The sequence below is a fragment of the Falco peregrinus genome, chromosome 1 (genome assembly GCF_023634155.1).
Source record: "Falco peregrinus isolate bFalPer1 chromosome 1, bFalPer1.pri, whole genome shotgun sequence".
Lineage (NCBI taxonomy): Eukaryota > Metazoa > Chordata > Aves > Falconiformes > Falconidae > Falco > Falco peregrinus.
Window position 1 is genome coordinate 100,433,662 of NC_073721.1, and position 27,182 is coordinate 100,460,843.

Consider the following 27,182-nt stretch of genomic DNA (forward strand, 5'->3'; position numbering starts at 1 on the left):
GGTTCGGGTCAGCTGTCCTGGCTCTGCTCCCTCCCAGCTTCTCGTGCCCCTGCTCACTGGCAAAGCGTGGGAAACTGAAAAGTCCTAGACTTAAGGTAAGCATGACTTAGCAACAACTAAAACATCAGTGTGTGATCAACATTATTCTCATACTAAATCCAAACTACAGCACTGTACCAGCTACTAGGAAGAAAATTATTTGAGCCAAAACCAGGACAAATATTTATGTTAATAATGCCATTGACAGCATCCTTTTTCAACAAAATCTAAGGCCTTGGTCTGGATAAGGATGGTGGTTTCTTTTTATAGGATAATCAATTATTATTTTTTATCCCTTTCACTCTTAAAAATACCATTAATTTTGCTGATGTCAGTGATGATGATGAACAACAACTGAAGAGAAGTCCACTGGTAAAGGGATGTAGACATGCCTGACACACAAATTTCCTGAACTAACAGCCATAGAATTAACCTTACTGATTCTAACAGCACTTGGATCTGGCAAGGCAAGAATTACTTGAGAGGTATTTTGCCCAAAATATATTAAAAAGTGCTTTCCCAAACTAGAAAAGTATTCCTTCATGTGGGAAAATCACCTTGAGGGGGGGGATTTAGAAAAAAAATTGGGTCCTAACAGAAGCATAGTATTACAGAAAGCTTTTTAGGGTAAAATACAGCTATCGCCTTCAGGACGGTTGGCATGCATGAAATCTCCATCACCACAGTTCCCTAAAGCCACACAACCTGCTATCCTGGAGGAGCAGTGGAGGGTGGAGCGGAGTGCAGACACTGCGGCCAGGCTCTGCTGTACTCCCTGCAGGACTGGGAACACGATGGTACCATACAGCCAATAAGCTGCACAACGGCTGTAAAATATATGAGATGATGTCTGTTGCTGGGCCAACAACTGTGGCAAAGACCAAGCACAAGCCTCATTATCTGCAAGAGGTCAGGAACTAGGCCTGCTCAGCACTTCAAAGCCTTCTGACTATTACGTGCTAACTGCTAAAAGAAAACAAACAGCTGAAAAGATAAAATTCAAGGATGCTAGGGTAAAATAATTGTGGTAGTGGGAGATCGCAACCTCCTATTCAAATGGCCCCCCCAAAGAGAGTGAATCCCCCACTCGCGGAGCATGCGCAGTAAATTTAGAATGAACTGTATCTTTAAATGAAAGCAAGACAACTTTGCACCAATCATAATAAAGGAATGTATGACTAGGGTCACCCAAGCTCCACCTGAGAGTAAGAGGAGTATAAAAAGTGAATGAATGAGGGGACCAGGGAGAAGACACCACTGAGAACAAGTTAAGGGAAGATACCACCCGAGACTGACTCCTGGGATCAGCTGAGCCTTTCTTCTCCCCCACTTGGGATGCCTTGGGTGAGACTCAAACACAGTGCTTCTTCGGGAGACTTAGAAATATCTCTAGAGCAGGGGTCCTCAAACTTTTTAACCAGGGGGCCAGCACGCGGATTAAGTGGCAGGAAGTCATCTGTGGGGTATCCCCCCACAACTCCTGGCAGGGTGGGGGCAGGGGGTTTCTGTAAATACCGAGGGCCGGATTGAGGACCCTGGGGGGCCATATCCGGCCCGTGGGCCGCAGTTTGAGGACCCCTGCTCTAGAGAGTCATTTTTAATATTTGTAGCCAGGCTGTATAGTTTATAACTTTTCCTCAGGTTTTATACTTTCTAACATTTTATTTGCATGTGCCCTTTGCAGACAGTCACTATCACCAGCGATCCAAAAACCTGTATATCTGTTGCACTAATAAAACTGCACTGGTAAGTAGCTGGTCATTGCAGTTTCTCATTGAACGTGACCATCCCCTCAAGTGTGGCCATGCTAGCTCATGAGCATGACCGGACCAGCAGTGCAGACTGTTATCAGTGTATCCGAACCCGTGGTAGTTTAATATATATATTGTGACTGGACTGATAGTGGTAAATTGGACATCACTTAGAATTTAAACCTAGCCACACCTAACCTCCCACCTCGGTGAGCAGAGTTGGAAGGTGGGGGGAGGGTATTTTCTGCTAAGTTACTCCATCCCCTTTAACGCAACACTTCACAAACAACAAAAACACAGCCACTGCTGTCCCATCTGACACATTCTGGACTCCTTCCTGCAGAGCTGTGTACCTCCACAGAAAGCAAGAGGTGGAACAGTCCTGATACTGCAGCCACACCTGGGAAGGTGAAATGGGAGCACAAACCACCCCACAGCAGGGCCACAACAACAGATGGGTGAAGCAGCAAAGGTTTCTTTCTTTCTCTCCATCCTCAAGGCCTGATCCTTTGAATTCAAAGCCATTTCTGAGCATTTAGCCTCACTGTGGATACAGGCTGTGTGCAGCACTCTGGCATGTTGATTTTTTCCAAGGCTGAGCTAAAGAAAAATAAATTTTCTTTGGAGTCCTAAGTCTTAGCATGCATTGTGCATCCCCACTGTACAGAAACACTACCTAGTAACCACATCTCAAATTGAACTGCCATAAACTTGCCATTAATCTGAATATTCAACCAGGAAATCTCCTCTCATAAGAAACTGTTAATAAGCAAATTTGGGAACAGGCTCATATTTATGTCATCAAGCACTTAGTTTTACATCTGCTTTAAAACATCACCTGAAAGCATACCAAGAATTTACATCTACTGATTTTCCATAAACTATTTCCTTCATATTCAAAGTTCTCCTAGTTCCAGCTGGGAGCAAGTCTATGTGTATACATGCTGTCATTGATATGTATATTTGTGGTATACAGAGTTCAGACTCTTTCAATCACCAATACCAGGTTAACAGATCAAAAGCATAAAGTAAGGTGGGGAACCAAAATAAATAATTGCTCCTCCTCTCTTGCCTGTGTGTAAGCTGGTGATATCTGAACCTCTCCCTGGAATACATGAAGACAGCTGAATACTGATCAGTAACTAAAGAACTGTTACACTCTTCTCTTTGAAAAAAATTTCACTGATTTATTTGCCTATGTGTCACTATTTTCCAATCAGTGAATACAAGACAAGTCTTCAGGCTTTAGAAATCACCCCTCATGTGAAGCTGTAATGCTTCTCTGTCATGAGCACTCACGCTTGCGATGCCTGGGTGAAGGGCACCTTCTCGACTGAAGGACATCATGTGTACTGTCTCAAAATCAGACTTCTTTAAAGAAAAAATCCAAATTGCCATGGAATCCTGTGTGAAAATGTTTCTGCTTAAAATGTCAAGGCACCCCTCTTCAGATCCCAGGACAGCCAGGAAAACAGCTTCTCAACAGTCGTACACACATCTCCACCTGGGACAGGGTAATCCTGGTTATACGTACAAACTGGGAGGGCACAGGCAGGGGAGCAGCCCCATGGAAAGAGAACTGGGCGTCTGGGTTGATGGCAAGTTGAATATGAGTCAACAGCATGCCCTGGTAGCCAAAAGGGCCAGCCTTGTCCTGGGGTGCATCAAGCACAGCTTAGCAAGCTGGTCAAGGGAGGTGATTGTCCCCCTCTACACCACACTGGTGCTGGCTCACTTCGAATATTGTGTGCAGTTTTGTGCACCTCATTAGGAGAAGGACATAAACTATTACAGTGTGTTGAGAGAAGGGCAACCACAATGGTAAAAGGTCTCAAGAGCAAGACTTACAAGGGGCTGCTGAGGTCACTTGGTTTGTTCAGCTTGGAGAAGAGAAGGCTGAGGGGTAACCTCATCACAGCCTACAGCTTCCTCAAGGTGGGCAACAGAGGGGGAGCTGCTGATCTCCTCTCTCTGATGACCAGCAATAGGACACAAGGGAATGGAATGAAGCTGCATCAGGGGAAGTTCACAATGGACATTAGGAAAAAGTTCAGGGTGGTTAGTCACAGGAACAAGCTCCCCACAGCACCAAGCCTGTCAGAGTTCACTGTGATTTAGTGTTAGGTAGTCCTGTGAGGGGCAGGGAGGTGGGCTTGACAATTCTTACGGGTCCCCTCCAACCTGAGATGTCCTATGATTCTACTCTACGAAAGTCACATGGGCTGCCCGTAGCACAAAACCTCCATTATCCTGTAACTGGTAAAAATGATAGAAAGTGAAAGGAACCGGGAATAAAAAACTGCCCATGAAGGTGGAAAAGTATTTGTTCCATCCACCAGATCCTTTCACAAAGCTGCAGGAATGCTACTGAATCCTCAAAGGAAAAGGGAAGGAAGACTCAGGCCTCAAATGTGTTTCTGTGGCAGCAGCTCTGACTGTACTGCTTATCTTGTCCTAGAGGGCCAATGCGTACACTAGCATCAATGTTATAATGCAAAAAAGGCCTTAGGGCCAAATCTTTTGTATGTCTTATTGACTTGCTGCTACAGCATCTTCTTTGCTGACCCTGTATGACTCGTACTGAGACTCAGTCTCCTTCAGAATCTGCCTGCCGGTCCTTACACTGCTGTGGCAGGCACAAGAGACACCAATAACATCACAGCTTGGCACAGCTCCTCTTGGAAGGATTATTCTTTTTCTTCTCCAGGCTTCTAGGCTGTTAAGAGGAATCACAGGCCAACCCTACTGAATTCAGCATCTTCGTGGTCCACACCAAGTCTACAGGCTCTGAATCTTCCTGTGGTCCAGGCAAGCATCAGTCACTGTCTCTTCCCTAGGCCCAGTTTGTCAGCACAGGCTTATCATGGCTTGCACTGCAAAGCATTGGGGCTGCAGAGCAAAACTATTCCATGTGCAAGCACAGCAACTGCACCAGGGTGCACAGGCTAGAGATGTTAAAATGCTTAGCTTCAGAACGATGGCTGGAGGGGACCAGAAGGGCCCTTAATGCGCTTTTTGTCACCTACGGCTGACACAGGTCATAGGACAAAAATCCTGCCTTGCTGGGTTATTTAAAGCTCTCAGAGATAGCAGCAAAGGACAGACCATTTCACAGCACAGATTTTCTCATCAGATCTCAAGCTGGTTTATGAATCAGAAAGCTCAAAGAGAGTTCACAGTAGTAGACATGACAAGCCTTGCTGTTCTTTTGAGAAATCTTTCTCCCAGAGATGCACAGGACAGACACTAGAGCTCTGCACAACTTGTGAGGTTAATTCATTTACTGCTCTTCTCTGATGCAGCTGAGCATGCAGGAGCAGACACACTGCACAGCTTCAGGGCAAACATTAGCAATGTGTCCTGAATCTGGTGCCTCCACCAGACTCTGCCTCGTTTATAAATGGAGCAGTTCTTGTTTTAAATACCAGACAAATCACACAGCTCCTAGGGAAAAGGAAAAGGCAGAAATGTGATCGCTCCAACTAGAAGCCGACAAACTTTTGGGATACAAAGGTTTGTAATATAAGGCATATAAACTGGGAAATATACACACAAATATATAGGTACATATATAAATGAGTGTGGAACAAGCTTACAGTGAGCTTGCTTATATGTTCATACTGTTCAGAGTCAAAAAGAATGAGATACTTAAATAGTCTGTGCATCACCACTTTTTAACTCCTTTCAAGCTGTGCTCACAAGAAGCTGAAAATCAGCTCCAATACTTAAATCAGGAGACCTTCAAGGAAAGAAATTTTTTTTTGTTTCATGTATGTGTGGGCATGTGCTCATATGAACAGCACATCACAGATGTCTGCTTTTCCAGAGCAGTTAAGTTAGGCTTCTTCCTCCTTCAATTTACTCCTCCTTTCTAATTACAAACACCAATCATCAAACATGGGCAATGGGGGATAAATACGGATTTTTATTTTTAATGCTAAGAAATCAAAGTATAGTTATGAACAACCCCAAGAGGGAGATTATGAAGCACAGTGGGTAAATATATCCATGTTTCAGAGACAGAAAAAAATATGCACACACCAAATAAAGGAAAAAAATCCTCCACTATAGTATGCGAAGGTACCTTATCAATACTGTTTCCATTAAAACTAACCAACAGATTCACATGGACAAGAGGTGTTATGCTAAAGAGGAAGCACACAAAGATCCTGTGTGTTGAGAAAAATTGAGACATTTTATATATCATAAGGAAATTATCTGTGTCTCTCATGAACCTCTGAGAACAGGAGGCATGTGGCTTCAAATCATTCTGTTTGCACCTAACTTTACCCTGTTTCTCCCCCACTTCCATTATCATGTTTGTCTTAGAAATTCTTTCAGCTGTAAATGGTTGGAGACCAGGAATGTAACCTATTTTGCCCTATTCCTACAGTCTTCCTTACACATCTGCAGCTAGCCACTATTAGAGCCATGATCCTGAGCCGGGACAACCTTCTGTCTGATCTGGTATAGACAGTCCTATGATCTAGAGACAATTACATAGAAAGAAATAAACGTATTGGAATCAGGAATGCCATCAGTAAAAGCACATTGAAGGTACAACTTCTTAAGCCTGCTTCATATTATGAACTGTGTGCATACATCATCAAACACTGCTCAGTATTCCAAACTGGACATTAAAACACGCATGAAGACTGTATCACCCAAGTCTGAACTGTAAAACTCCATTTACCTGTTTTTAACTCCAAATACGCCACTTGCTGGAATTGTAGTCTGTGTCTGGTTTCATGCCAGCCTTGGACTTCTCCTACCATAGACTTCACAGGATCTTTTCATCCTCCTCTGGTTTCTGCAGGACACTGCAAAAGAAGGATTTGCTTGGTTGAGAGAGCACCCTATGAAGGTACTTGCAGAGACGGCACAGAACTAGTGACGCAAACTTGCTCTGCCAAGGATATCCTTGCTTGGGCTCAGAGAATTATCCAAGAGGCTGTGTGGATTAAACTGCAATGGAAAAAATCTGTCTTCTGGACATTCTCCTACCTGCAGCCCTGAAACTCACCCTTCTCCCTGACTATCTCTGCCGGTGTCAGCGTGTGCAACTTCCTATGCAGTTAGAAAGGTGGAACTGGTATAATGGGTATGTCTATAGAAAAATTGGAAATATATTTTTTATATTCTTCTAGTAAAATTTAGCAGTTGGAAAAAAAGGGGGAAAGTCCTATGTAGCCAGAAGCCATTAACTAAAAATTATTAGCCAAGGAGAATTAGGAGGAGGTAGAAATGACAAGCTAGTTAATCATAGCTCCACTGCTTATGTCTGTATTTTTCTTTAGGCAATCAATTAATCCTTTCTCAGCTACCTTATCTGGAAAATGGGGCAATACACTACTCACAAGCATGCTGGGATAGTGGATTAGGCTGTTGTTTTATTGCAGGGAGTGCCACAACATGCTGTAGAAGTATTAGGAATGGTTATTATGTGAGAGAGAGGACTACTTAGAAAACGGTTTCTTTGCTCTGAATTATCTCTTAACATCAAAGAGTCAGGACAACCTGGGGCCCATAATTATCATTCACTCTTGCACTGTTTACAGTGGAATCAAGCGTGACACAAAATTCTTCAAGCTGTTAACAAGACATCTTTTTTCTGCAGGATCCCTAGGAGGTCAATGAGAAGTGTCGGAAGATTTCTGAGTGAAGGTAAGGTGACGTACCTAAAGCAAGTTAGCTAAAAGAGCAACAAGAAAAGCAGCCAATGGAAAATGCACTCAAGTATGCATTTTGTGTCACTGGCACAGTAATGCAAGTAGAAGTCTGGAGATAGTCTGAGCTGGTTGTTGCTGTCCTTAGAGTGATAGATAAACCATGGTCAACACAAACCCCCTGCACAGTAGGCAAGTGAATGGCAAGCTTGAGACAGGGGTCAGAAAAGCACTTCAGAGGCCTGCTTGTTACCGCCACTCTGTTGGACACAACCAGCTTTACCTCCCTGCCAGAAAAACCTGTGATGAAAGTACCCTTCACTTGCTTTATAGAAAATTAGTTCATTGTAGTCAAAACTGCTCTCAGAAGCGATTTGATTAACCTGTCTGCCTTTGCACTGAAATGGATGAGGAGCACTCCAAGTCCCTCTTCTGCTAGTTCAGGCACTGGACCAGGAACCCTGAGGAGAAGGTCAGAGAGCAAATACAATCTTAACCCAGGACAGATACATCTGCAGTGACTATGCAACAGCCCGCTGCATCACCAACTTGTTATTTCTGTGACATGTCTAAAATGAATAGGGCACACAAGACAGCTACACAGATTAGGGGTTAACTACACTTGGGAGACACTTTATGACGGAACAAATGTTAGCTCATGCTATTGACTATTACATTAACACAGCTTAGCTATAAGGGCTATTTCAAAGCATGTACACTGAGGTCAACCTCAAGCCTTACATCAAAATTCAGTCATCTTCTCATCAAAGGGAGAGTTCACCAATAGCATGTATTTAAATGTGTCACTGTTACCCCATTACAAAGTTGCATTCTCCATCACGGTAGGTAAGGTACATTCTAGAGCAACCACATTCACTTAACCAGTCCTGCTTTGTTCAGCAGGACATTTCTCTAAGCAGGAAAGGTTCCCTGTAAGCCTTTGAAGAATCAGTCTAATACCGTTTTTCTGACATGCTCCCACAAACAGGCTTTCTCAATCTTTTCTGACCAAGGTTTAAGCTAATCTTACTTTTATGTTCCTCCTCCTTAACTGGAGACAATGTCCTATCCTAACTGTCCCACTCTGGGGTGAAACAAAGCCTAATGTTTCTCCTTAGTTTGATGATTCAGTTTCTCATAACAAATTCCAGATTTTGGGGCCCTGTGCTATCAGAGGCACAGCCATTGGCTCACCAACAACAATGAAAGTCTTTCTGGCATGCATTTTGCAGCCTTCGTGGCTTTTTTAAAGAGTAACCTCCATGACTTTTGACATGTTGGGTAAGAGGGGGTGGATGCAAAGGTAAACAATCAAACTGTGGGAGCTGCCAAATCAAACCCAGGGATGCCTGGCAGGGAGGTGAGTGAGGCAGAACAACTGTTCTGGGGCAATACTCAGGAGCAGAGAGGTCTCTCTTACTCTGAGGCTTCAGCCCATCCTGAAGTAACTGATCCATTAGAAAATAAGTTTGCTTTGGTACAAAAAAGACTATGTTCTGTCTGTTCTTATCATGGCATTAGGGGTTTTTTTCCTCATTCTTTTGCATTAATATGATCAAAAGAATTGTACTGGAAGCATAAAACATTGATCATTGCTGCAAACTTTGTAAACATTTTTCTCCTTTACCACTGTGTTCCTTTGAGATTTCCTATATGTGAATAGTAGCTTTTAACTTTTTTACTGCATTTTGGGGCTGGATTAGGCTCTGATATGAACTGAACAAAAGGGTCTGTCAGCCATTTCTCACCATATAATCCCTTTTCTGTTCCTTTCCCACCCCATTTTCAGTATTTCAACCTCAGGATGACAATTAAGAATAAATGTTAAAGAACATGTTCTTACATAAAGGCATAAGTAACAATCTCAGCTTTAGTACTTGACTGCCACATGAGACAAATCAGAAATACAAAAGAACTTGACGCTACAGTAAAAGGAGGTTAGCTAGTCTGATTTTCTGGCATAATAATTTAAAATTCATGAGCCTGTCCCCAAAAATGAGACTCTGTCTCAACAATAATGAAATAAGTTGTTTAGAATTATTTTTACTTCCTTTCCAATTTTTTAGACTCTACAATAAATTCAGGTCATCTTCAAAGCTGTATCTGTCATCATGAGACATCTTTTTTCAGGAGCTGGGGCCTTAAGAAAAGCAGCATACGATGTTAATGCTCACACACGCAGGCAAATCATGCAAGTTAGCAACTCTGGGTAGGAATCCACAGCTCCTGATGGCAACAGCTTCTGCTCGCTCTGCAAATAAGGCTCATCTGAATATTTTAAATAGGTGGCTTGCTTTTTTTTTTTCATTTCCTGGTATTTTTACACTACCATCCTGAGTGTCAAATCTTTTTTTGGCAAAAGTTGTTTTTGTGACCTTGTCCTGTCCTTAACTGAAGGAGTCCATCTTTTGCATATTTTTTAAACACGGGGTTTCCCCCCGCCCCCCCAGGGTACAGATAAAGGCAAAGAAGAAACAAATAAAGCACAGAATTATAACCTAGAAAAATCCCTCTCCCAGTTAAATGTGTAAACTCAGGTTTGATTGTATAACACTGCAAGTGCCTGTTGGAGCATTCCAAGAAATACAAGGAATACATAATGAAAGAAGATAAAAAGACGTTCTTTCTAGCTTTTTCTATTTAGCATATAAAAGCCCTAAATGCCAAATTTTCTGTCTTTTCCAGGTCACTTTTAAAGAGAAATTTCTGACCCTTAATCCTACAATTACAACATGTTAATTTAAGGTAGTTTAATCAAGTCAAGGTACCAGACTCTCCCCTCAATAGAAAAGAAAGCAGAAAAGATGTCACTTGTTAGGCTATGAACGGAAATTCAAAGAAGAAAAGCCTTATCTTCAGATAAGTTTTTAACTATATATGGTTTATATTCCCCTTCTAGAATACCAGAGAAGCAACCATAAAGCTTCTGAAACAGAAGGACCCATATATTTCCATCCTCATAGTTCTGTGCCCTAGGTGGAAGCTGAGAAGCCTGCACTTCTCCCATCTCAAAATCTGATGGTTCCCCAAACCCCTTTTGGAACCAAGTACATTATGGAGTGGCAGGATTTAACGCTTTCACAGCAAACTCTTTGGAATAGGCTCTTTATTTTTTCAAACCTATGCATTCTATGCAAAGTAAAAATCTGTGTGAAAGCATTTCACGTGGGCCTTTTCAGTCTCAAATTCTCAGCAGGAACACTGCTGGTTTAGCATCCAACCTCTATTCTCCATAGCTTCTTAACTCACAGTGAGGTTATCCTCTTTCTTTGCGGTACTTACACCATGTGTAGCAGACATGGCCAGGTCCCAAAACAGTAAGTATGGCTTTACTGTGGGCACAGGAACGGGTTACTAGCCCTCAACGGCAACCCAACAACATGGGCCCAACCCATCATCAATCCCTATTTGCCAGGTCCCTGTCCTGACCTTTTAAATGTCAGTTTCTTGAGTTGTGGACCTGTTCTTTAACTGTGTCCTAGATATTAGCAGGGAACACTGATGAGTTCCTTAAGTTCTCTGTGTCATGGCATTATCTTGCCTGACCAAATCTGCCTTGGTGACATTTAACTGCTTTTCCCCACCTCAGCTCTGGCTGGGCCCCAATCACTTCTTTGCCGTATGGGTGAGGAAAACCACTGAGAACTGACTCGCTAAGCAACATCCTAAAATGCCTGTGCTGGCCTGCAGAGTAAGGAGAAGCCTTGCTTATGTAGATAACACTACACATGGTCAGCTGCACAGATCTAACAAGAGGTTGCGCCTCCACCAGTCCTAACGGGATTACTTACCTCAAGTACATCCCTTGGAAGCCACCGTTAGGAACTTGTTTCTCACTCTTGCCACCTCCTGTGAACGTTAGGCCACAGTCCTGCCCTCTTCTTCATTGCCCTCTTTCTTCACTGGCTAGCCAGTGGTTTGGTGCTTGATGCTGGCCTAATGTGGTGAAACCCCTTAGAGTAAGAACTGCTTTTAGCCTAACCTCTCAAGAGTTACACAGGAGTACCACAGTACTACAACACCAGGGCATGAAACACATGGATTACTCTTACGCAGAGTTGCTATTTTCTAAAAGATACGGCCGAGAACTGGCTATGCCGAGCCTACTGCCAGGAGCCCAGCGCTGGACACCAGCCCGCCCCCCTCAGCCCCCCACCCCGGCGGCAGCTTTCGCCCTGCCAGCCTGCCAGCCGCCCTGCGGCCCAGGCCCGCTCCCCCCAGCGCAGGGCACCAGGGGAGGCCGAGGCCGGAGCTGGCAGCGGCACCTCTGAGCGTTTTGGCGGCCATTTCGCCGCGCCGCTCAGCCCAAGCCGCGGCCGGGTGCCGAGCTCCTCAGGGTGGCGGAAGGAGACGGCCGTGCCGTGCCCCTCGGAGCGCGCCCTTCGCCTCCCTCCGCGGCGCGGGGCGGGGGCAGCGCTTGCGCGGTGCGGCCGGTGGGCGCCGAAAGTTTGGGGCCACGTGGGGCGCGGAGTAGGGCAGCTGGGGGGGCGGCACGTCCCGCAGACGCGCCAGGAGCCCCACCGCGTTCGGCCGCTGCCAGCCCGCCCTCGCCATGGCTCCCGCCGAGATCCTCAGCGGCAAGATAGTCTCCGCGTATGTACCGCGGGGCCGCCCGCCCGCCCTTCCCGCCGTGCGCCCGCGGGCCGGGCCTGGGCTCCCTCGGGCGGGGAAGGTCTGTGGGAGCCGCGGGGGGTTGTAGCCTTCGGGATGGCCGCGATGGGGAAGGAAAGCGGCGTGGCTGGCGGGCCGGGGGGTCCCAGCCCCGCCGGCCAGGGGAGCGGGGCAGTGCTGGCCTTGGCTCCGGCTCTGCCGGGACGAAGCAGGTTTGAAGACACCCTGAAGCGCTGCCGCAGCCCTGCAGTCAGAGCTCGCTTCTGCCTGGCTGGCAGCTGTGGGAGGTATTAAAATGAAGGTAGCATTACAAGCCTTCAGGGGAAGGCAGAATACTGCCAGTGCCCCCCAGAAGCCCAGCGGGGCGGCACCGCGCAGCACCGGCCCCGCAGCGGCGGGAGCTGCCTCAGTGCCGCGGTGCCCGCGGGTCCCGGCTGCCGAGACCGAAATACGTTGGCCCGTGTGTCGGGTAACACAAAAGTGGGGGTGCACGGTTGTCCAGCCAAAGCTGGAGGATTCGGCAGACCCCAAAGAAAAAGGCTTTCGTGCACTTTTCAGGTTTTACTTAGATGGCAAGGCCCGAGTATAGGTGAGCCGGTGTTGCGTCTTCTAGTTTGCTTATTATTCCTGCTGCTACTAAACGTATGCATCCCGTAAGAAAGCTAAATAAATTCCCCTAACCCTAGGAAAATGCAGTGTTTAGCAAAAAGTAACGCTTCTGTTATATTCTGTGGAAGCAGGGTTTGGTTAGGTAGGTTCGTTGGGTACTTGCCATCTATAACCAGGGGATTTGGACAGAAAGAGTAAATTTGAAGTAGTCTAAAGTAATCTCAGAGAAGCTGTTAGACCTGATCTTAGGTATTGCTACGTACAACACATCTGCATCTAACTGGCAGCGGAGCGTTTCTGGAAAGTAAGCCTAATGTGTCTTGAACCTCAATATCCATGGTGAAACGCTGTTTGCATGTTTTTCACCTGATCATTTTTGGGCTGGGACCACTCGGGTATTGCAGTCTCTCAGTCTTATGTGCATCATTACGCCTGGTGCTCTTGGCAGTCTTGAGGCCTGCGCGCTCTGCCATGCCTGTGTTTGCTGCTGCTGGTACTTAGTGCAGGTTTCCTTTCTCTGGCATAGAAAGTGCCCCTGAACTGTAGTAGGGCCTTTCAAGATCCATGTTATTGCAATTTTAGAGCGACTAGAAGTCTGGAAAGATACTAACTTGCATACATTGAGTGTCTGTTGGAGGTATTCTGAGCATTCGCCTTAAAACCTCTAGCTTCCCTGGCAGTGCATACTGTATTACTTACTTATAAATTTATAGATGCAGTGGTGAAATTTTTTGTTTGGTTTTTGTGTTACAGTAGCAGCTGTTTTCAGAGATGAAGAACCTGGTGATGTGCAAATACTTGGGAAGAGGCATAAGCTTTTAATAGGCATGTACAGGAGAAAGGATTGCTAGTTTCCAGCACGTCTCTTGAGGTATTTGGCTGAAGCCTGTCTTCCAAAGGCACCAAATCTTGACCTGAAGAAACACAAAATGGAAAAATAATTGCAGATGTACCAGTTCCCTTATTTCTGCTGTATTTATGTCCAGTATAACAAAACCATTGTGTGCTCCATGGGAATGGGCTTATGTAGTTCTGCTTTTTGCTAGTGGAGTACTTGAAGGAGGCATGAAGAAATAGGCTATCTGCTGTGCAGATACCTGTCCCTTTTTTTCCAGACCCTCTAGAGAAGTGCTGGTTCAGAGGGTTCTCATTGTGCAGAGTTCCCCTGCAGGCCAAGAGTCTGGCAGCAGCAGCAGATGCAATAGGCAAGTGTTTTTTCTAGGAATTTTCAAATGAATTGCCTGTTTAAAAAGAGAATGTTTCTGACTTTGCATCAATTGCAAAAATCTTTTCAATTGCTATCTTGTAGGAGGTGGGTTTTGTTAATTTATCCTTCAATCAAGAAAAATGTTTGTTTGTAAGTCAGTCAGATACGAACAAATTAGGTGAATCAATCAAGTAGTGTTCCAGCTACATAATTCTGGGTTTCTGTGTGTATTTTAAATCAAAACTTTTAAGTATGGTGAACATTCTTCTGCCACCAACCACTCCTTCCCCAAAGAGAGGTAAAAAAATAACTGATTCAGAGTCATGCAAGTTAGTTAAACAAAAATCCAGGTAGATAGTGGCATTCTTAGTTTTGTGAAACATGTAAAGAAAATAAACACTTTGAGAGAGAGACAGCAAGCTTCCTTGTCTCTATAAATAAGGAAGACTTGATGAGGAGATAAAGCTACTTCACTCTTAGAAAGTTTTGAAAGGTTTGGAAGAGGTACAAAGGAAAATAGACATTTTCAGTGGCTTTGAATATTACCTGTGTGGATAGTACATGTGCTTATGTTGTGCATGGGAAGGAGAATATACAGGGCAGCAGACGTGTTTGTAGGATTTTGGTATTTAAGTTAATGTTCCTTTCATTAAGGGTTCTTCTTTCAGTAGAAATAAACTTGTACCTGACAGTCTTTGTAAGATGCTAAATGTTGGATGAGTTATGCATCAGTCTGAGCTGGCTAATTATCTCAGTGTAGCTTTCCTCTACTTTTCTGAATGTCTCTTTAGTAATTCAGCCTTCAATTTTGCTGCAAGTTAAATTTGCCTCATTGTCAAATGAGTTGCAAAAGGTGAGTTATTGTGTAACGGTACAGTAACAAATGACTTACAAGAGGCAGAGAAACAGTGGTTTAAGTATGCAGAATATGGAGAGCTGAAGGGAATCAAGATACAGTGTTCCCAGCCTTTTATTTTATTACTAGTATTCTCTTAAAATAAAAATACTCAGTTTCTGTGTCTAAAATAGTTACTCAGAGCAAAACATTGCAGTGGCTGTTCTTTAGAGCTTGTGTCTGCTGCAGTGAGAGGTTTGTTCGGTTGTTATGATCCGAAGTAGCCAGATTTGGAAATCCTTGACTTGGCCTGAATTGTTTGATAGCACCAGGAGTGGACCAATGCCCACTGGATGAGTGGCTGATAATTGGGGTGGCAGGGAAGACTTAATGCCCCTCGCAGCCCCTGGGGATGGGCCAGGTAGTACTTTTGAGTTTTAAGTACTGGATATAGCAATGATCAGGCTCAGCTTATAATTGGAGGTAACAGTGCAGGGACAACTCTTTAGCTTTTTCAGGCTGGGCTTCAAAAGTTTTGTGGAGTTCCCTGTTGAAACTCCAGCTAAAGCTAATCTGAACTGAAAAAAACCCCCATATTCTGTGAAATCTCGTTTTCCAGATTCTACCCACAATGTTTCAGGCATGCACTGAAGGGTCCTACACTGCAGATGTGCTAAGTTAAGGTGAACTGTGTGGTCCAGTACCGCTCAGTGCCACCAAACCACTTCAAATATCAGCCAGAAATCCTTTTGTTAGATGCTGTATAGACACAGAATTAAAAAAAAAAAAATGGAACCCTGCTCCAAAGAGGTTATAAGCTAGGAGAAAACATTGTCTGGTGGATAACAGAGCCGCAGTGCTGTGATCTGTGCACATCACCACCAGATTACATGGAAAAGGGGAGTCCTAAGGGAAAAAAACTTGTAGGGGACGGCCATGTCCCCTTTGTGGAAAGAAGAAAATTTTGATACCACTCTTTGTGAAGACAGAATATTGTAGATATGGCCTAGAGTATTGTCTGCAGTGCTTGCTGCCCCACAAAGGTGGATTGAGTCCTTAATCTATTTCTCTTAACGTTTTCCTCTGATTAAATCGCCTGGTGGTTGGGCGTTGCACATGACATCCATTTTGGGATGCAGACCTGATTGGTGTGATTGATGTTGCAGCATAGGAAGCCAGTCATGACAGTTCATGGTATAACTCACGTTTGGGGCAAACTCATATATAAGTTTTAAAGACTCACCTTCATGTGAAACTGAAACTGTTGTTCTGTTGGCAGCCAGCCACATTTAAGAAGTCTTCAAATGCTGTCTGTCCCATCCCCTACAGATGATTGCTTCTTCAGCTCAGCCGTTTTGTAGCCCTCCTTGGATTAATGCTCTGGACGTTACAAAAAACTGTCTAAAAAAGCAAAAGCATTGTCATGTATTTAGCTGGCCTGAAGAGTGCTCATGCAAGTATTTGTGCTGATGCAACCAAAAGAGCAGTTAAAAAACTTGGGAGGGTGGAAGTGATAGAAAGTAGTAGGGAGTTCTTCTAGGAGATTGTGACAGTGTGCCAGGATCATGCAGTGGTGGAACATGAGATAAGAGGGCAGGAGACTTGTGAACTGGTCCCATCCCTGTTGCCTAAATGATGTCTTCCCTCAACTGGAGCCATCTGTCGAATTACCAGCAGTGTTCAGATAGACTTCCCCAAGGCATTTCCCATCTCAGTGCCACTCCATTGGGACAGCCAACCTGTGTCTTCCCAGAGGAGAGACTACCCTCTGTCTCTTTTTGTGTACCAGTAGGATGTTTTAGGGCGTGCTTGTTTGCGGCATCTTCAGAGTATTTGAAGATAGTGCAGTTGTGCTGCTAGCTAGGACATGGTGCCATGATGGTTTGGAGAATGGGAAGCTTGTCTCTCCACACTGCAGTTCGTTTGTTATGGGGGCAACAGAAAGCGAGCAGTGGCAGTGCTGCAGGGCGTAAGGAGGAATGGCTATAGGGACAGCAGCTCTGACCAGGAGGTGGAGGACCTTGGGGAGGGCCATCAGCCTCATACGGATGTTTTTGGAGGGCTGCAGCAAGAGCATTTCTGATGCGTGTTTCTGAAACCTTTGGAGAATCTGTGATCCAGGCAGTAAGGCCAAACCCTCCTGGGGGCAGACCTCTTCTAGAGCATCATTGTCTCTGAGGAGGTACTTGCCAGGTCATATGTTCGACAATATTCAGATAGACCCTGGACACTGTTACTCACAGGAGGGACAGAAGCGGCCTGATGTCATCTTCAGTATGGTGATATGTATGTTTGCCACCTGGGCCATTGCGTGTGCATAATCCCATAGGTGTGGTGGTGGGGTCTGCCTGAGGCGGCACTGAGTGGGAGCTGTGCTTCTCTCCATTTACAGCAGAGCTGGAGGAGTGTGCTTTGTCCTTTGCTGATCTGGGAAATTCACTTAATGAATTTAAATTCATCTCACTCTGGCAGTCTAGAGAAGGAAAGGCTAACAAGTTCTTTAATCTTTGGAGCTGGCTTTTGCACTGTATGCTTAGAGCTGTGTGCTGTCCTTAACCTGCGTGGACCCTGGACCCTTGTTTGCAGGGTGAGTTTGTTTATGGAAGGACATGTGGGCACAGGAGGGGTCTTGGCGTCAGAGGGAAGGCTTTTGGAAAAACAGCCACATACAATTGCAAATTTATGTTTGAAGGCTAAAAGTGTTTTCCTACAGCTAGGAAAAAAATGTTTTGCCAACATGAACTTTTATCTGTGTGAAGATCTGAAGTCTACAATAAAACTTCACAAACTATATCACTGAATAGCAGCTGGCTCACAAAGATTATTTTGTAATGTATTTGCCAGTCTTCAGAGTTAAGGATTTGGGGGTTTTGTCCTTAATTTTCTCTCAAACCTTTGCACCTGTGGCTTTTGTGGTAACTAGAGTGGAACTTAACACTAGGTGGCTGTCTAACAAGTGATTTCTTGATTCAGGGCTTCTGAAGCAGATCGGCACCGGCAGCACCACTTTAAGCGTGTGCTACCTTTCTTCTGTAGCTGAAGGGGAAGTGCGCTAGTGCCTAATTAAAGAAAATGACAGCAATATAGTGTGTGAATAGTCATGGCTGCTGGGGGTAAAAGCATGCCACAGCCCTGCTTCACAGGAGACAGATGGAAACTAGACCCTTGGGAGGGCTTGTTTCTCCTGCACTGAGAAGACTGGATTAAAAGTAAAACCCAGATCTGAGACCCTTTCCAGTTGACTGTCCCGTGTGAGGGCTTTACTGCGTCATAAATTATGATACATTTCACGTTTGTTTGCAGACTACAAACCAGTGCTGTGCTTTCCTTACTGGAACACTGGAGGAAGTTCTCAGAAACAGCTCCATCAAAGAGCTGGCCCGCAGTACCCACTCACAGACCACGCGCAGTGGGTTTCTGATGCTTCTTGGGATCATTGCATTGTTGTTACAGACTGCTCATGAGCTCAGCCCCTGTTGTGTTTGCAGTTGTAGATTCGGTGCCTTCCCTAGGAGCTTATGGCTGGAGTGTAAGGAGAGGCAGTTGGTGATTTTGCTACCCAGCAGATGAACTTCTGTCACTTCAGCATGGAGAATTGCTAGGACGAGGCTTGTTATGACACTGTTTTCTGAACTTACCAGCCAGTCTTAGTGTCAGGTCTTTTACAGAGGTGATATCTAAAGGAAGCCTAGGAACTACTGTTTCTTAAGTAAGGTGGAAAACAGCCTCTTTTACCAAAGCATGTTAAGAGACTTTGAACAGCTTGGCCAGACGCAGACACCTATAAATACTCTGAACCCACTCCTCAGGTGCAGCAGAGCTCTGACCGCATGATTCAGGATGCGGGCCAAGAGGTGCGTGATTTAGGACATTACAGGATTCCCCCAAGATCTGACCTAACCAGCCTCAGGGCTGCTTCTGTCTGGGCTGGCTGCAACGGTCCCCTGGGATCAGTGCCGCTGGGTTGCAGCAGAGCCATGTGCTCCCATTTCCCTTTCTTCTTGCCTCTGGCATTGCTGATTTGGAGCTCATCTTTACTGGGTAGAGTTGGTTTTACTGGCTGTCTGTCATCCTGGAATATTCCTATATGGCAGCAGGAATCACAGCCTCCCAGTTGGCATCAGCTACTTTCTCTGTCCCTGTACACTTGTGCATTTTTAATGAACTGGCACCAACAGCACCTCCTCCAGTCTGGGAAGTCTGGTTCTGCTTGGGAAGTAGCAGACCTTGTGATACTCGTTTGCTGGGTAGATGAGCCCAAGGAGGGAGACCATCTGTATTTTAAATGGTAGGGTGTTTGGAGCAGGGTAAATTTGCTAAGCGTGGTGGTAGAACCTTCTCATCTCTTTAATAAACAGTGGGTGGGACATGGGCTGGAGATCATGTGGTGGAGCACAGACCTGTCAAGCCTCTGTGTGGTTTGCTTGCCTGGGTTTTGCTTCTGAGTGAGTATCTCCTGCATTTGCAGTGAAGTGCCGCAGCCCCTTCCAGCACCGTGAGCCTGAGGTGGGCATGACTGGTCAGTTCTCTCTGAATCCTCAGTGCCTCTGGTGGGGAGATAGAGCAGTGATGCTGGGTCTGCATCTAGGCAGAATTTCAAATTGGAATGAGCACACTGAACCTTGTACCAGCACCTCTTCGCCACCATCTTCCCCAGTGAAGGTTCATGCATGTGGGGGCACACAGTGGTTGAGAAATTAGAGAGCAGTACAAGGCGGGGGAGGGTGGTGACAGTGGCTTTTGAGCTGTCTGTGACTAACTTATCAGTGGTGGGTGCTTATTCTCTCTAAAACGTTGCATAGTAAACTGGGTATGAGCTGACATCTGAGCTAGATTAACTAGGCAGGGAATCCTCTCATGCTTTCCATTTCAGAGTTGTATTTTAGTAATTGTATCCTTAAACTATTCTTCACTGATGAGTTGACCCACACACTGCATCCCAGGGTTTAGCTAATTTCCCTGACTACTTCACCTCTCTCCACCTCCCATTTTTCTTCCTGCTCCCATGGAAAAGTCTTCCTCTTGTTTGGAAGCCCTTAGGCTGGGGGCATTTTCTTGCTTGTGTGTTGACAAGCCCAGCAGCAGACTGGTGGCAGGAAGGTGGGTGTAGGACTGCAGCCTGTCCAGCCTGGGTTAGGCCAAGCAGGCAGGGAATAGAAACACATAGTACTGCCCAGCTGCAGAAGAGGTGTATCTTTGGGTACCCCGTTTGCTTAGCTTTTTTCCAGAGTTTTACCATTGTAGATTGGTCATCCTTTACCAGGACAGCACGTGTGACAGTGTTGACTGGTGTCTGTGGAAGACTGTTAGATCTGGTACAGCATATGTGGAAAGATGATTTACTTTTGAGTAGGGAGTTTGAAATCCCAGGAATTGCCATGCCAGATCTTGTACTTTTTTTTTTTTACCCTTTTATCCTATGAGGTGATGAAGAGGAGGGTGGAGAAACACTGTGTGAAGTTTAAAAAAAAAAAATCAGTTTAAATGAAACTTCCAAAGCATCATAATCATTTATGGACATTAATATTATTTTGAGATGGCTGGGGCTTGTGTACTCAAAGCATAACTACATGTTTGCCTGTCTGCCCATCTGTCATCTTTTCAACTCCTGACTTACACTGTATGAGAATTCAACCCCTTGATTAACTCCTACCTTTTTTCTTTTTTTCCCTCCTCTTCAGACAAGTGAGAGAGAGACTAAAGCAGCAAGTTGCTGAGATGAAAGAGAAATTTCCAGGCTTCAGACCAGGACTCGCAATTTTGCAGGTATTGTTTTCTTTAATGACAACTACAGAAAAACTGTGTTGCTTTGCAATGGTAAGTGTACAGCTGATGAGCTCCATTGAAGCTGCCTTGCAACAATAACGCTTTGTAAGGAACAGAAGGGCAGAGTTCCCTGTGGGATGGTGACACAGTTCTGTGATGCCTTTTCTCCAAGCACTGAGGCCCAGAAACAGTTTGGGGGTTTTGAGTGGGTTATTTTCTTTCATCAGACTCTTGCAGTTCTGAGTGTTGTGTTTGTGAAATGGTGAAAGTAGGCTTCTTACCCATTAAGAGGAAGCAGTGCTTGTAGCCTCTATTCTAAGTCTCTGCGTTTGTGTGAGCCCCCAAGCATGTCAGCTTTCAGAGATGTTTGTACCAGAAATCTTTGAAATAGGTGTTTATTAAGGGATTTGGCCTGCTGTTACATCAGAACACGGAGAGAGAGGGTGAGGGGCAGACCCCAACCAAAACCACCTTTGGCCAAGAAGACTTGGAGTGCACAGGGTGGAACAAAATCCCACTGGTGAACTTGAGGCCTGTCAGAAGTGTGAGTAAGGGCTCAAGTCTACACAGAAACACTTCGGGAGGAAAAATGCACTCTTCGGCACAGGGATGTGGCCTGTGTTTGGCAGAATTACGGTGATTTTTGTTTTTCCTTGCAGCTGTAAGAAATGGAAACTCTTTGTGCTTATTAGATCAGAAGGTGGCTAGCAGTAGCAAGTGTCATGTAACAGGAAGGAACTGTGTAGCCACAAAGGATTGATGGACTGTAGTAAGTGGCTGCTTACAGAAGTAGCTTCTGTCCTTATTCAGTATTTTGGGCTCCTGAATTGCCTGTCCCTGGAATAGAGTGCTAAAGACTACTACAATACGAAAGACCATGCTTCTCTTCAATGCCAGGGATGATTTTGTTTGTGGTTTGGTTTTTTTCTGTTTTTCTTTTTCCATTAGTTTTAAGAAGATCGTATCTAGAGAAGACTTGTCCTCAGGTGCTTAGAAAGGAAGGAAGAAAGTCTTTTATTTAAAATTTAGTAAGGAATGCCTTGATGGAAGTTGCTGAATTGCTGACCTTGTAAACTGTCTTCAAAAATGGCTTTCTTGTAGTGTTACTGGATTTTTTTTCTTGGTTGGCCTATGTTCTCATCAATCCTGAGTTGTCTCAGAGTCCTTTACAACCTGTTTGCTTTTTGGCTCTCTGATGTTTTTGTAAGCTACCAGATGGTCTGGGCTTGGAGTCATCTCCTAATACTGATATTCTCAGCTGTCTATTTTTCAGTTAAGTCAGGGCAGCTAGCTGTTTCTGTTAATATAGCACCCTGCACAATATGTGCTCTTGTCTTGGGGAGGTATCTGGTGTTCTCTGACCTCAAAGAAAAAGTCAGTGCATCTTTATTTTTTGTGCTGTAGTCCAGAAGGTCCTCTTTTGCACAATATATGTATGGTCTATTTGCTGACATCTCCTGATGCCTGCACTTTTCTGCCCTGTATGAGGCATACCTTTTCCTAAACCCAGCAGACTTTGAAGGGGAGACAGCCCCTTTGTCTAACCCCAGGGAAGAAGCAGCAGTGTGTGCTGGGTGATAAGGTAATGCAGTCACCCCTGCAGCTTGTAATCTGTGTGAGAACTGGGGATAGCTCCCAAGTACCGGGGAATGGGGTTTCAAGAATATACTTGTCAGCTTTTCCTTATTTGCCCCTCTTTTTCTTAGGGTTATGGGGAGTATTACCTTTAACAAAACATACAGGATGATGCAGACGGTCTTCTGAAATGCAGTTGTACTGTAAGCATCCCCATACTGCCAAAAACTACAGGCATTTGTTCCACTTACTGCTTTTTCTTTGCCCATCACTTTGTTCCTGTTTTGTTGCTTTTTCATTTGGCAAGAAAATTCTCAAGGTTCGAAACAGCATTGGAAGAAATCTGTCCATCAAGGCACACATATGTGCATGAAATGAAGATTCCTGGGTATCAAAGAGGCCCAACTCTTCTGAAAGCCTTAATCGGATAATTGACTGTTATCAACACCTGCTGATCATGTTAATTAGCTGGAGAATTAACTTTCTTAGATGAGATGGCAGGCAGTATATTCTCCTTTGGAGAACTTCTAAGGTTTTTCAACAGGTGTAAATGTGTTTATGCAGGAGATCAGACAACTTGTCTGTAGCTGCCTGTTACTTGAAAGAACATTTTCCTGTAAGCTCCAGCTACTTATAGCCTCTGTCAGTGTGTTTTACAGTTATTCAAGGATACCTCTGTCTCCTTGGTGTAGCTCCAAGGAAGCTAAGGGTTAAGCCCATCTCAGCCTGTGACTAGGTCTCACTTCTGCAATGTGACTCAACTCTTTTAATCCTTAGGTTGGAAATCGGGACGATTCGAACCTCTACATTAATATGAAGCTGAAGGCTGCTGCTGAGGTAATGCCCAAACTTGTTGCCAAAAATATTTCTTGTTACACTCCTACAGTAGGTCAAATCTGAATATGAAAAAGCAGATGCAAATCCAATAGGTTTGTCTCAGCTTTGCCCATATCGGAGAAACCACCGTTAGCCTGGTATCTTCGTTTTAAAGAAGTAGTATAGGTGTGCAGCCTGACAGTTAGCCAAGTGGGGTGCTCCAGTAACAACGCATGGCTTGGTGCCGCTTTTTGTGTGATCATCTCCTAGATCGTGCGTGTCTCAAGTGCTGGTGCTCTGTCTTTCCTGACCTGTGGCCATGTGCTTACCTTCCCTGAATGTCTGGTACCTGCAGTTACCTTGCATCTGTCACTGGTGGTATATTGCATGCTACAGCAGGGCACGGGACATAGATGAGTCCCTGTTTCCTTAGGTGACATCTGGCATCTTTGCTGGCATTTCTGTACGGTATGCTGTCAAGCCAAGATGGTGTTACTCATGTCAAAAGGCAAATAGGACAGTTGAAGTATGGACCAATCTAAGTAGGCAAAGCACTAATCTTTTCTCTTACCTTTCATTGATGGTATTTCCAAATAATAGGACTGTAGCCACAGGAACAGGAGGTAGACCTGGGAAATGTGACAGAATGTAGCTGTGACGGGGCTGGACTGAGAGAAGAGCCACATCAGTCTCTGTTTTCAGTTCACAAATAGGATAATTTGTTGGTGTTCTAATTTTCAGATTGGGATCAGTGCCAATCACATAAAACTGCCAAACACAGCAACAGAAGCTGACGTAAGTAATACAGCCAGTAATGAAAACATACATAACTTTGTTGGGTTCAGGAAATTAACTTACATTTGTACTCTCATTTTATAAAAAAATACTTGCCTATGGATATTAACTCATGAAAAAAAGAACTGGAACCTGCTGAGGTTTTTTTGTTTGTTTTTAAAAGAAAACTAAAGCACTACAATGTAAAATTTAAAGACTTTAACAGGTATTTTTCTAAAAATAAAAAAAAGTGAGTCAATTGTACTCTTGGGTGGAAAACCTAAACGTATTGTGTGTATCTTTTAATCCAGATAGTATTATGCTTTTTTCTTTACATCAGTCATATTTCAGTTTATCAGCAATTAGATTTTTGGCTTTTACTTGTTGTAGGTCCTCAAGTGCATTGCTTCTTTGAATGGAGACCCAGCTGTTCATGGCTTTATAGTGCAGCTACCACTTGACTCTGATAAACCCATCAATACCGAAAAAATAACCAATGCTGTTGCACCCGAGAAGGATGTAGATGGGTAAACTGACTTTACCCCTGGAGAGCATGACAGCTACTCCAGAAAGAAAACTTTTTTTTTTCTTCTTTTCCTTTTCTTTCCTTTGAATGGTGATCATGAGGCTGGGAATCTTACTTGGCCTTTATTCTTTCAAAATACAGCTTAAGTAGCATCAATGCCGGGAAACTCTCTAGAGGGGACCTTGGAGACTGCTTTATTCCTTGTACACCAAAAGGATGCATGGAACTGATCAGGCAGACAGGTAAGGAGGTTTCCATCCATTATTCCTGAGTGCAATAATCTCTAGTAAGGGGAGAAATGATGCACATTACAAGACTGCAAATGCAAACTTTTTTTAAGATCCCACATTTCATCTCTGCATTTTCAGGTAGTAAAAGAACTAGTTTTAAAATGGTCCTTCCCTCTTCCCTCCCGACTCCAATTCCCTGTCATACACAATCCAGAAGAAAAAGAGTATCCTGAAGTACCAGAGCTAGACTTAAACTGACCAAAAGACTCCAGAGCCATTTGGATTAGTTTGTACTGTTATGCACAATGACTTATTTTTACTTTCTGTGGTGCAGGTGTCCAGGTTGCAGGGAAAAGAGCTGTAGTTGTTGGTCGCAGTAAGATTGTTGGTGCTCCCATGCATGACCTGCTGCTCTGGAATCACGCAACAGTAACCACTTGCCATTCAAAGACCACAACGCTGGCTGAGGAGGTAAGGACAGGCTGGATGCACAAGGCTGTAGTTACCTGCTGCAAGCCAATGCTGCCAGCTGCGTGTCGCTACGTGGTGTGTTGATACTCTTAATTCATTGGGTCGGGGTTGTCTTTCATCTGAAAGAATTTCCTAGTCCTGTTCATTGCATGGCTGTGTAAGTGCTTCTGGTGGAATAGGATCTGGATTATTTTTGGCCCTTTAGAGTGTTTTAAGTATAACGATAAAATTACTGGTTTTGTTTTCTTTGGGCAAAAGCTGAGAATTTAATCATCCTTTCCTAATCTCCATGTAGTGGCCCACAAGATAGCGTATGTTTTGGGTTTTTTCTGAAAAGGCCAGGTGGTCTTTTGCTCTAATGGCTGGGAAATGCTAGACCAAATGTTTTCTCCAGGGTTTTTCTTCAGTCTGTTTTCTGTGATTGGGAGTTGGTACCATTTTCCTCTTTAGCAGTGAGAGTGACAGAAATAGTGTGTTGCTGTGCTGCCACCTACTTGGATTTTGTAGAGCAATCAACATTGCCAGGCTCTGTAGGCAAGTATTACAGCTGAAAAGGGGGTAGGTGTATTTGAATATAACTCACAAAGATGATCAGAAACACTGCAATGCCTCATGCCATTAAGTTGCTGTTCAATAAGACTGTCATTAGGTTGATTAACAGTTGAAGTGCTAATTCTTAATGAAATCTTAAAAATAGTTTATCTCCCTTGAAGATTAAACAAAAAATTCCAAGGGATAGCAGCTTCTTAAGCAAACATGAATGAAGCAGTGCAAGAACTGTCAACGAGCTTTAATCAGCCAGCTTTGGACCAGATCTGTCAAATTTACTGATTACTGTCTGAATGAATATTAATGCTGAATTAGAATCAGCTTGCCCTGGAGTTGCATGTTACACAGTGCTGGACATAAAAACCACAAGGCAGTGCTGCCACAAGTGAAGTGCCGCTTCACATCCTGTGCAGGGGTTGTTCTTGGCTGCTGTCTGATGAGTGGCTGGGTTATTTCTAGCATTGAAAAGAGCAGCTGAATATGCAGGGATATTTGAAGGGAGGAAGATAAGAATATGCAGAAGGCTTTAATTTTGTCTAAAAGTAGTCTGTGTGATCTACTTTGAAATCATGGAGGAGTTCAAAGGAGGTTGGGAAGTGTTGACTATCAGTAGTTCAGGGTATACAGAGTGTGAAAATAGGCCATAATTTCTGCCTGCAAGAATTTGTCCTTGCCAAGGAACTGCTAGCTACCTTTAATTGCTGATGATGCCCTTTCATCCCTCCAGTGGTGATGGGTGAGCACACAGTTTCATTGCAACTGGAGTTGACCTCAGTTGTTGCTGAAGCAGCTCTGTGTTTTTCTACTACTGGTGTGATACAGAGTTGTTTATTTGACTTTTTTTTTTTTTTAATAGGTTGGTAAAGCTGATATCCTGGTGGTTGCAGCTGGTAAAGCTGAAATGGTAAAAGGTGAATGGATCAAACCTGGTGCAATCGTAATAGACTGTGGAATTAACCATGTGCCAGGTGCGTGGGTAATGTATAAAGCGTGGGGATGTGTTTATTTGTATATAAATGCAGTTGCTAAGTAAGTACATGGATACTGTTTCCTTGGTGTTTCTAGTCAATGCAGACTTCTTTCTCTTTTAAATCTGTCTTAGGTAATGATGGCAACCTCTGAAGATGCCAGAGTAAAGAAAAAGTTTGGTCCAAAGTACTGTTCTAAAGCAGATCAGGGGTAGTTTTGTTTCTGCCTTTGATAAGGCTAATGATTAGTAGAGGAAAGAGGAAACCTAGGAAATACTACAACAGAGTATCAATGTAATTCGCCCCACCTACATAGTGAAGTCTTGCGGCTGTTGTTACTTGTGAGTGCACAACTTTGCTGTCATTACTTTGCAGTTAGATCTGATTAAGCTGTCATGTTTAAAATACATAAATGGCAAGTGGTCTCTTAAAGAAGCTGTGGATTTGTTGAATTACAACATTAACTTCTTAGGCTTGAATAGCTGTTGTCTTGAAACAAAGCAGCTTCTGCAAGAGTTTTGGTGACAGTGGCTCTGGCCTAGAATAAAGTGCTTTAACATACTGGATTTTAGGATAGGGTTTCACTTAGCTACTCCTTCCTTATAGAGGAGGAACAGACAGTCTGGCAATTTGTTTTCATCTTGTTTTAAATCCAAATTGCAGATATTGAATGATATGGAAAATTTGTCACCATCCAACTATCTCTCTGCTACGCCCACAAGGCTTTTAAAAGGTAGTTTTCATAATTAATCAGACATTTTGTTGCCATTATTTAATGGAATGTAAAGA

The 27,182-nt window shown here is 44.1% G+C and overlaps 2 protein-coding genes and 1 long non-coding RNA gene across 3 annotated transcripts in view; 1 reads left to right on the plus strand and 2 right to left on the minus strand.

Moving 5' to 3' along the window:
- Window positions 1-11,581, minus strand: part of ESR2 (estrogen receptor 2) — a 90,814-nt gene extending 79,233 nt beyond the window's left edge. The window contains exons 1-2 of the mRNA XM_027793077.2: window positions 11,248-11,581; window positions 6,484-6,610 (exon numbers count right to left, since the gene is read on the minus strand). The gene's annotated coding sequence lies outside the window, so the exon portion shown is untranslated. The remainder of the gene's footprint in view (window positions 1-6,483; window positions 6,611-11,247) is intronic.
- A 310-nt stretch (window positions 11,582-11,891) lies between these two features.
- The window catches only part of MTHFD1 (methylenetetrahydrofolate dehydrogenase, cyclohydrolase and formyltetrahydrofolate synthetase 1), a 42,823-nt gene continuing 27,532 nt past the window's right edge, over window positions 11,892-27,182 (plus strand). Inside the window, exons 1-8 of the mRNA XM_055802703.1 lie at window positions 11,892-12,049; window positions 20,400-20,484; window positions 22,837-22,896; window positions 23,617-23,670; window positions 24,040-24,176; window positions 24,317-24,417; window positions 24,740-24,876; window positions 26,282-26,393. Coding sequence (XP_055658678.1) covers window positions 12,009-12,049; window positions 20,400-20,484; window positions 22,837-22,896; window positions 23,617-23,670; window positions 24,040-24,176; window positions 24,317-24,417; window positions 24,740-24,876; window positions 26,282-26,393 — 727 coding nt within the window. The 5' untranslated portion in view covers window positions 11,892-12,008. The remainder of the gene's footprint in view (window positions 12,050-20,399; window positions 20,485-22,836; window positions 22,897-23,616; window positions 23,671-24,039; window positions 24,177-24,316; window positions 24,418-24,739; window positions 24,877-26,281; window positions 26,394-27,182) is intronic.
- On the minus strand, window positions 13,472-17,304 carry LOC129784346 (uncharacterized). Its single transcript, XR_008746994.1, has 2 exons — window positions 15,962-17,304; window positions 13,472-13,590 (listed from the first exon to the last, which is right to left on the minus strand). It is a non-coding gene; the product is annotated as an uncharacterized LOC129784346 (long non-coding RNA).